Below are 11,562 nucleotides of genomic sequence, written 5' to 3'. Positions count from 1 at the left end.
ATGTTAAAAAATGGGAATTAACTTGAACAGTTATACATGAGTATTTGGGTCGAATATAATAAACATTTATGTCGATAAAATTCATAGGTTATTGAAGTTCCATTATTCTTGAATTTTATATATAACATCCGAACTCCTATGCTAAATCATATGAAAAAATCTATTTAGCTTAGTGTATTATATTCTTTGTGCTATATTTTTGTATAAAATAATAAGAAAGAAATTAATAAGTGTTCAGATGAATATAAATGTGATATATATTTATATGAAGTAAACACCTAAGAAAAAATATGTATATATATATATTGAATTTATTAATATTTAATTATACTTATTAAATCTTTGACCTGTTTTAAAATTGTCTTTTAGAATTAATTTAACAAAGCTATTGTTGCTCGACAAGTGCTCCAAAATATATTGATATTCCGTTTTAGACAACAAATTATATTATATATGAAAAATAAATAGGGCGAATATATTAGACGCATCTATACATATTATTTTTATTTTTACAAAATAGTAGGTTGGTAAAACAAGGAATATTATATACTATTATTAATATTGTTATATGCCTGCATTATATATTTATTTTTTAAGTGTATATTATTCCCATATTTATCATTGGCGAAAGAATAATTATATTTTGTAAATAACATATTAGGTTGATAAAAATTTGATTAACATTTATATTAGATTACATATGTTACATAGTGCAGTTATGCATAAGTTGTAACATTTTATCTTAATATGAAATAAAAATAAATTTTCAAAAATTGAATAATTTTTTTTTTTATTGTAGTGTTTTTAAAAATGTTATTATCATTAAAAAGAAGAAAAATTAATCTCTTATAACTGTATCGTAATATTATAATGCTATATAAGTTTAAAATTGAAATATTAATTATAAGTTTAATAAAAATAAATTATACAGAAAAAAAGAAAAAAATTAAAATATAATATAATATATACAATATAGAATGCTTATATAGTGTCTAAATGTATGTTATAACAGTACAATTGTGAGAAACGTATTCTCAATATAACAATATATTATTCTAATATATACAAAAAATGTATACATTTTAAAAATATAAGTTATAAATTTCAATATATGTCTTAATATATTATTATAAGAAATCATTTATTAAGAAAAAAAACAAAAGAACTCTGCTTTAAATTTCACTAATAAATGAGCTCACGTTTAATATATTATAAATTTTATGCATACATATGCATATTAACGTCTTATTTTATTGAATATGTTTTATAAAATGTTATTAAACATATTCTTACAGAAAAAAAAAAAGTTATATGTCACTAGAATATTTTTAAAATAACTGCAACTAGAACTTTATGTTTTATGCCTTATTTTTTTTTTTTTTTTTGTATTATTTGTTACAATACACTATTCTTTTTTTTAATTTCCTTTAGTATGACAAAATTCAAAAAAAAAATTTTATAGATATCATAAGATTTCACTTGAACAACTTTTGAATATATTCATATCAATCACTAGGGTGAACTATTCTGCTATATGATCATATTTATCATCGTTATTCATACACTCTATAGTATTTATATATGTTTCATCTTTTCCTATCCAATCATGGATCTCTTCCCGCAAGAAGTTTTCCCCTATATTATTATGAATATCCTTATTTTTACCATTTTCATAAACATTAATATGCTTTTGAATAAATATATCTGTAATTTCTTTTTTTTTTACTGAATTTTTTTTAGTTTTCCTTTCATTTATGGAACTATCTAAATGTAATTCTCTATCTTCTATATACTCTTCTTTTTGCATTCTTCTAATATTGTCATAAGTACTAATATACAAAGTTTTGATAGTAATTTTGTTTTTATATATTTATATAATTCTTCATAATTCTTTATGTTCCAATTCTTCTATATTTATTATTGACACATCATTTTCGTATTCATCATTTTTTATATTCATTTAGCAAATTCTGGTATTCCTCAGTTAATCCTTTAAAACAATCTTGTTCAAAATGTTGTTCTATAATCTCCGCCTTTTTTGATATCCACTTTTTCCACAAATTTTTTCTCTTTTTCCAAAAATAGATTATATTGATTTTTATTCGATGATATATTTTTTAATTCTTCCATTTCTTTTATGTAAAATTTTTCTTTTTTCCATTCATTTTTCAAATTATTATACCAGTCCACTTTATTCAATTTTTCAGAAATATTTCTATGTCTTTCTATCCATTTATTCCATAAATTTTTTTGTTTTTCAATATCATTGCTACTTTTAATATTTTCCATTATTAGTTCATCATTTGTTAAATTAGGATAAAGTCCATATAACTCTTTTGTGAACACTTCTAAGCATATTTTCTAAAAATTCTCTTTTTTTGTAATTCCATTCTTCATTTTTCCATTCTTGAAGTACTTCCATATGTACTTCTATAATAGTTTTAGACCTTTCCTTTTTTTGCTTCGACTCACGTAAATTTTTTATCATCTTATGTTCACGTATTTTTATTTTTTTTAGTAATTTCTTCATCATCATAACATGGGTGTTCCAAATGATTTATGATTTAAAAATTCTTTTATTCTGTCCGAATGTGAAGGTATTAGTATTTTAAGAAATGTTGGTTGTCTTCTTTTTATCCTTCTTTTTTTTTTAACTGTCCTATTAATGAGTACTTTCATATAAAAAATACATATTCATGAAATATATTATTACTGAAAACTAATGATTATAATGTTTTTTAATACTTAAGTTTTATTTTACTTTAATAAAAAGAGAAAATACGATAATAATTAGGAAGCTTATTAAAATAGATGATATGTATTTGTTAGATGAATTTCCTACTGGATCTGTAATATCATTTTAAATATGTATGTCATATATTGTTGTTAATTCAAAATTAGTAACATAAGATGCATTACAGTTACCTGAAGTTACAGAAGGTATAGTTGAAGCTAAAGAACTTGGAGGGGATTTTGATATTGTAGAAGATAGAGTACTTTTGGAAGGATTTTCTGGATTTGTATCTAGTGGAACTGAAGCAAGAGATACAAATTCACCTGATACTTCTGTGAATGGTTGGGAATTTGAGAAAACTGCTTGTGTCGGAGACTGTAAAGAATTTTCAGAATTAGCTTCAACTTCATTAGAAGGAGATTCAAGTGATGATAAATGAGCTTGCGTTTGTGCTTCAGGTGCAGATGGAGGTTCCAGTTCTTCTTTATTTTTCTCTTCATGTTGATTATGTTTTGTATCATGATTCATTTGATTAGTGGCAGCTCCCTCTGTAGGTTCAGCTTGTTCGGGTGAATCATGTAATACAGGTGATTCCCCCTTTTTTTCTTTATCTTTTGTTTGTGAAACTATTTGTACATTTTCAGATTCACCTTCACGAGGTTGTAATTTATCTACTGGGGGACAGTAAGTAGGTTGTTCGAATGTTTGATCATTCATTAAGTCGCATGTAAATTCTGAACTTTCTTTTTTTGTTTTTTTTTGTTTTTTGTTCCGTAGCATGTTCCAAAAAGGCTTTTCTTTGCTTCAAAATGTTTTTTCATCTGTCCAATCCATTCATTATATTCATTACATTTGTTTGAATAACGATAAGAATCCTTTGATTTTTTACTTAAACGTTTTATTTCTTTTAGGTATTCATTTTTCTTTTCACAGAAATCTACTTCTTCATATTTCATTTTTAAAAAGTTTTTATCTTTTTCCTCTAAAATCAAAGGGCATCCTCCATATTTATTCAGCTTTTCATAGTGAGATTCTACCCAACCCTTTATTGCTCTTTCCCAAATTACTTGATTATGATATGAGGGTGCTATCTTATTATGAATTACATAATTAGCCAAATCTAGGCATTTTTTCCTAAATTCTTCTTTATTATTCTCATTATTTAATAAACTCGTTTTCTCAATTATATTTTTAGTAATATTTTTAAAATCTTGATCTCGAAGAAATCTGAAAAAACTTTTTCCTCTAACACTGATGTGCTAAATTCAAAAAAATTTTTAAGAATTATATAAGAATTAATTTTTACGCTTATTGTGTTATCATTTTTTTTTTATAATTAATAAAAATATGTGCACAAATTTATTCATATTCAAAATTAACGAATAATACCAAGGAAAAACATTTTTCCATAGTGACACTCTATTATTACGCTAGAATTTTTTTATACAACATTCTGTAGTAAAAATGCAAATCAATATCTTTTTTATTTATCAACGTGTTTATTTTTAATTAATATATATTAATTAAAAGAGAATATAAAATTATCAAATATGTAAAAATATATATGAGATTTATAAAATAATTGAATACATTATTATTTATTTTATACGCTTACTAAATTTTAACCTTCAATAAATATATCACAAGTAATATATTCATAGTAATTTTATTTTAAATCATAGTTATATTCATATTTTTATATAAAATTCTTATTGGTCCTATAAAGAAGACAAATAAATAATAATATAAAGTTATATGAGTAACATTAAGAAGTAATATAAAAGTTATTGTATAAAGTTTGCATTATTATAAGTAATATTTCTTTTTTATTATTTATTTTTTTTCTTAATACAAACTTATAAATATGAATATTATTATCAGTACTATTGCAAATAAATCTTTTTTTAATCCACATTTTTTTTTGAAAATAAATAATTTATAAATCATATAATTAAAAGTACTAATATTTATTTCTTTATATTATTATACGTTTGTCACTTTTGATACAAACATTTATAGTTTTAGAATTATTATTTACATTTACTACTATATTATAGAGATTAAAATTAATAATATGTAAATTATAAATATATGTTATATTTTTTGTAAAAGGTATATACGATAAAAATGTACTTATAACTCTTAATAATATAAATAATATATATATATATATCAATTTCCTAAATATTAAATATTTATGGTGTATATTTTACCATTGAATAATTTTTAATAGTATAATTTATTGTATACATATACTTCGTTATAATCCTATTATTACTTATAGATAAGAATGATTTCATATGTACTAAGTTTTAATTAATTAATGTACATTTAGGTATATTAATTAATTAAATAAATTTGGCTTTTTATACAAAATATGAAAAATTATTAGGATACACGTATGGTAAATTAATTATAATGTATGGTTAAAAATTAATAAAATATATTATAAGTTTGAAATAAAAATTTAATATTATATTTCCATGTAAATAGAATAATGTATTACATTATAGAATACAAACTATTTTGAAGCCACATAGTTATATTTTTTTTTTGATAATATGTATATATATTAGGATAAATAGATCAAAACGTTGTTAAATATTTTTTTTTTCTTTTTTTACATTTAATAACTATCTAAAAATAATAACTTTTTAACAATATTAATAAATATGTATTTAGCATGAAAAATAAAAAATCCTATATATAGTTTTATAATATTATTTGAGACATGAATTTGTAAATGAATTTACAGAAATTTCTAACCGTATTACTAACAATATAGGATATTATATTATAATGTAGTATTTATTTCTAATTAGAGTTTTTCCTTTGAAACATGTATATAATAAGAGATAATGGTGAGGATATTAAAAAAAAAAAAAATTTTAATTGATAGTATATATTTGTAAATAATTATTTCACATAAACAATTAAGTTATAATATTTATGAATAATTAATCTAATATATAATGTAATTATTGCTTTTATTTTTAATTCTTAATTTAATCTGTTACAAGGTTTTTGTGCCTTCTATTGTTTGTTTTAATTTTAATCCTTTATATTGCGTCCTAATCCATTTTAAATCGTATTGCTTAGTAAGAATATAATGGGAAATATATATAAATAATTTCTGATGTTTTAGGAAATTTTATATATTTATAATTTAATGTGAGTATATTAATTACATGTATTATTAAAATATTATATAGTGAACTAATAATCGTGAATGAATATATGACAAAATAAAAAGTCCATATTATTTTCTGAAATATTTGTAAGAATAAGAATAAAATTGAACGTAATTTTATTTGAAACATCTATATGAAAAATTTATTTATTTTTTTTTTTTTTTTACTATTTTATAAATATGTGAAAAAGAAATTTTCTTTTTTGATATAATTATTCTATTTTTTGTTTTTTAAGATTAGAATAATTTTATGATACTGTATTTTATATAAAACAATTAATTTAAATAAATTCAGAATTAATTGCAATTCGAATTTATTATTGAATATTTCATGATACTATTATGAATATAGTATTTATTAATTTAAGAAATAATATTTAACAATGAAATAGCTTTATTGCACATTTAAACTTTTATCATATAATTCAACAACTTTATTGCTATATGTATAAAACATCGCAAAATGCATCTAAGAATATGGATAAAATTAATACTTTTTTTTTTATGTTTCTTTAAACAATATATGATAATTTTTTCTCATTTATAATATATAAATTTTCAATACAGTAACTGTTATATGTATTTCTATATCTAGGCACATACATATATAAATTTATAGGTCACATACATTTATACTAGAATTTATAGTTATCAATACATTCTAATTATAATATCAGTCTTAAAGAATAATATATATGAAAAAAATAGAAATAAATAAATCTATTTTATTTTGAATATGTTACAAATTTATTTAATCCTTTTATTTGTACGCAGAAATATAGGGGCACAGTGTCTCATAGGAGAAACATAACATTTTAAGTAATTCCATGTACAATGTTATAAATTTCATTTATCCATATTATTATAATGTATAATATGTGATATTATTGTTATATATATTAATATTATTTTAAAGATATTTTTATTATTCGTTATCTTTCTTTATATAATTTATTTAACATCATATTCTATGGTTTTAGCACTGATATTTGAAATAACGAGTTACATAATTTTTCATATTTTGGACAAATTATTTATAATAAAGTAAAAATCATTATTGATGTAATAAAATTACATTAATGTGCGGAACATCTTTATTATAACCACTTTTTAGAAATATAATGATAAGGTTATGCAAAATTATTTATTTAATTGCACTTATATACGTATAAAAGGAATTCATTTCTCATTATAAATAATCGATGTTCTAAATAAATATTTTGGTAATAATATTAATAATAAAAAATTTATATATTATATCTATTTCTTCTACATAATATGTAAATTTACATAAAATATTTATGCTATAATTTAATATTTTTGTTTACTTTGTTAAAGTAGTTTATGTACACCTTTACATAAAAATTTTTTATAGTTCTATTAGACTTAAAATAATTTATATATCTATAATTTTGTAATAATATCATTAAAAAAATTATCTTGAAACCTTTTTATATTTATTTTAAATAAATTTCAAAAAAAAATTTTTAGGACATTAAATTATATAAAGAAAAACTATTATTATTTAATATATAAAAGTTATTTTTTACATTATAATATGTCATGTAATATATGCTATCGGCTGAATATATATTTGCATTTTAAGAATCATTTATCGTTATATTATCCAATGGTTTTCCTAGAAATTTCCAAATATTTTTATTTTTTCTTATTGAAGACATTAACAGAATCCAAATAAACTAGTATTAATATAAATTATATGTATATATATATAATTAAAACACTATTACTCCAAAAATTTCCTGTCCTCATAGATTACAGGGGTGGTGGAATGGTATTCTCTCTTTTAGCTAGAATAACTTATAAAGCTATAAAAGAGAAAATATATGAAAAGTAATGAATTAAATGTTAATATAACCATTAGAAATTATAAGATAAATTCTTAAAAAGTAGTAGTAGAAGAAGATTGTGCTTGCGTGTATAACTGTTCTAGTGAATATTTTATAATAATCGAGATTCATTATAATTGAATAAATTCACTTAATGTAATCACAAATTTTAAGAATGGTACAGTTATGCACTTAATAATATAATTTTTATGAATTCTTCATTAATTTTTAAATTTTTGCACATAAATAAAAATATTAGATATTTTCTGTATAACACATCCATTTATATGATTAATATATAAACGTTCATATTTTTAGGTTGTAAGCTAAGAGTGTATTTATTATTTTTAGTATGAAATTTTTTTAGACCTACTAGAACATATAATTATTATGTAAAATTATAAAATAGTAAACATTTCAAATATTTTTATTTTGTATAAAAGAAAAAACTTAAGCTACTCTATGTGAATTATTATGAAACCTTTTAAACCGTGGATTAAATTCTATAATTATTGAACATTCAAAAAAGATATCATATTTTTTGTAGATATTGTATTATATATCTTGCACAGGAAGGTAAATAATATATTTAAATTTTATATTATTATATATTTAACTTAATTTATTTGTATGAATTTTATATTATTTATTAAATATAAAAAATACATAATACGAAAATTACGCTAACTTTATTGAGTAATATATATATAACAGAACAATTTATCCATGATATATATACTTAATAAAGAGAAAAATAAATAATTTACAAGGAAATTAAACTATTAGTTCATTATTTTCTAACTTAAGAGAGGTATAAATAAATGTGAAAAATAAAGATATATTTTCCAAGAAGACCCAGAAAAAAGTTTAAAAATCACCAATATTTCTAGAACAGAAAAATACTATTTTTAAATAATTGCTTGGAAGGATATAATTATGTAGTATCCTTATTTTTCGAAAATTATTTTATAATATATATACGTGGATTATTATATATTTTTAAAATCGGTAAAGTTATATTATATAAAGAAACAATAAATGAAATTAAAAAAATGGGACAATAAAATTTGAGAAAAACATAAAAGAGACTAAATAAAAGAATTAATAAGTGTTGTCACGATAATAATATATACATTAAAGGAATAAATATATGATAACTTTAATTTTTATAATTTTAAAATGGCGTTTTAAATTTAGGAAATTTTTTCTCTATTTCAGTTTTCAAATTATTAACTTGCAGGTTAAGTCTTTTTAATAAGAATAATTTGAAATTATATATTATATTATTACAATAAATTTTTACGATTATGATATTTTTATAAATATAATCCTCACCTTATATGTTATATAAATAAATTATTTGGATAAAACATGTTTCTTCCGTTAAAAGTATTTTTAATAAAATGTTATTTTTTTATATATTTATATAGATTTATTATGATTTTCTGTTAAAATACATTACAAGCATTGCGTACTTTAAAATGAATAAAAACAAAATAATAAATTTATTTGAAAATCATACATAGAAAAATTATTAAACTATACTTTTTAGTAAATTATATTGTTATTCTTAATGATTTGTTACAAATCATTTTTATTCTGTATATTATTTGTAAATTTATTTTATATATGTTTCCAAGTTAATGAAATTATTTGTACTATATCAATGCTTATTATATCTTTAATCTCCTTTTTTTTTTTTTTTTTTTTTTTGATTATATTAATATTCCTTCTAAATGTTTAGAATTAATTAAAAATAATTAAGTAGTTAGATGCAAATAGTTTTCACTTAGAAATAATGATATATATTTATTTTAATTAAATCTATAACTTTCAAAATTTTTCGAAAAAACAGAAAAATTAGAACTTATTTAACTTTATATATTTTTTCAGAAATTAGGTATTTCCATATATACTCGATTCTATAAGCAAGGACTATAATATAAAAGATCGTACTTCCTTTATGCATAAATATATTATGCTGATATATTAACATATTACAAAATATTATGTAAAATATAGTTATCCTCATTTATTATTACTGTTTTGTGTTGTTATAATTAATATTTTTTTACAAATAATTTCTTTCAAAATATCATGTTAATAAAAATATAATTTTTAATGACAAGATATTCATAACATTACTTATTGCTTTGGATTATGAAATAATGTATTTTATATGTATACTATACGATCTATATGGTATATAAATTCCGTATTTCCTTATAATACGGAAATACTATTTTTTTCCTAATATATTCTGAATGAAATTAATAATAAAAATTATTTAGTTAAGCTACTCTGCTAAATAATTAAAATATATATTTTGAATATTTTTATATAAATTAAAATTATTTTATTTAGATGAAAGTTATTTTTTTTAATAAACATTATAATGTTAAAAATTTTATAATACCTTTTTAATATTATTTTTGTATATCGATGTTATAAAATACATTACATTTATATAAATTTTATTAAGTAGATACAAAAAAAAAAAAAAAAATAGAATTAAATAACTACTATAATATCCTTTGCCTTTAAGAGGTTATAGTATAACTTTTTATGTATTTTTAAATAAATATTTTAAAATATTTAAAGAACAGAACATGAAAAAAAGCATTATGATTTTCTCATTTATTAAAATTGTTGTACTTATCTTTTTAACGTGGATACCTCATTTAAGTGATCATGCGGTATGATAAAATTATTTAAGAATATTTTTGTTATTTATATTTTTCATTTTATATTTTTATGAATACTGTTTTCATCATTATATTATTTATTCATTAAATAACTATTATTTATTTTGGATTTTTAGATTACGTTTAACAAATACCTAGGCAAAAAGTACACGCTTGCTATAAAATTAGACGACAGAATATATCGATTACTAGCAAAATATATAAAGGATAAGGATTCAAAAGTTGTAATGTTAAGAGATGATATATCAAATAATGGAATGGACAAAAAAAAGGATATATCTAATACTGAAATGCAGTGCACAGGAAAAAAGAAAGAATTATATAGAGGTTCATTAAATAATTATCATGGACACATACAAGATATGAACAATAAATGTTCTAAATTTGTGACAAAAAAATACAGTCATCTTGAAAAAAAAATATTCAAAGAGCTGGATTTTGTAGATTTTCTTAAAAGCAACAAAAATATTAGTGATAAGACTTACAAAAAAATAATGCGTAAAAAATTCTCATTACGATTAGGATCACCTTTATTATTGTTTTTGTTGTTATCAACTCTACTCCTAGTAGATATATCTATGGGTTCTGTATCTGGAGGAAAGGGATTTTGGGAATTATCAGGATTGAATTCGACTTTAAGTACCTGGGAGTCAACTTTGAAGGAATCTTTTGGTTGGTTATTGAATACTTCAGATACGTCTCAAAGTGTATTAAGACTATTATTTTATGTTATATTATATGTTATACCTTTTTTAATATTAGGTATTACACTTTTATCGTACGTTTTTTATTACCATAAAAAAGCTAAAAAATATGATAAAATTAAGTTCAATAAAAAGTGAAATGAATAATAAGGAATATATTTTTTTAATGTAACGTATATTTTAATATGGTGTAATATCTACAATGTCATTAGTTATATGTATAATAAACATATAGTTAATTGCTGAATATTTATGCAAGCAATTACATATTAATGCATTTTATAACTCCAAAGAATAAAAATATATGTTCTTAGTTTTTTTATGGATTTGAATGTTTTAATTTGTTTGAATTTGTCTTTTAAATTATTGTATTAGCTTA

General features: G+C 19.8%; 1 protein-coding gene and 1 pseudogene across 2 annotated transcripts; one reads left to right on the top strand and one right to left on the bottom strand.

The window, feature by feature from the left end:
* Positions 1–1,522: 1,522 nt before the first annotated feature.
* PmUG01_00039000 lies at positions 1,523–4,144 on the bottom strand (annotated as a pseudogene). Its single transcript has 6 exons — positions 4,124–4,144; positions 3,585–3,993; positions 2,906–3,477; positions 2,429–2,524; positions 2,059–2,361; positions 1,523–1,870 (listed from the first exon to the last, which is right to left on the bottom strand). Coding segments are annotated over exons 1-6 (1,749 nt in total).
* A 6,239-nt stretch (positions 4,145–10,383) lies between these two features.
* Positions 10,384–11,321, top strand: PmUG01_00038900 (fam-l protein; the record flags this gene model as incomplete). The annotated part of the gene is made up of 2 exons (XM_029008808.1): positions 10,384–10,470; positions 10,596–11,321. 2 exons carry the CDS (start codon positions 10,384–10,386, stop codon positions 11,319–11,321), a joined length of 813 nt encoding a protein of 270 aa, XP_028858930.1.
* Between the last annotated feature and the right edge of the window lie 241 nt (positions 11,322–11,562).

This window comes from Plasmodium malariae, assembly GCF_900090045.1.
Source record: "Plasmodium malariae genome assembly, contig: PmUG01_00_19, whole genome shotgun sequence".
In the NCBI taxonomy this organism is placed as follows: Eukaryota; Apicomplexa; class Aconoidasida; order Haemosporida; family Plasmodiidae; genus Plasmodium; species Plasmodium malariae.
This window is presented reverse-complemented; position numbering and strand designations above follow the sequence as displayed.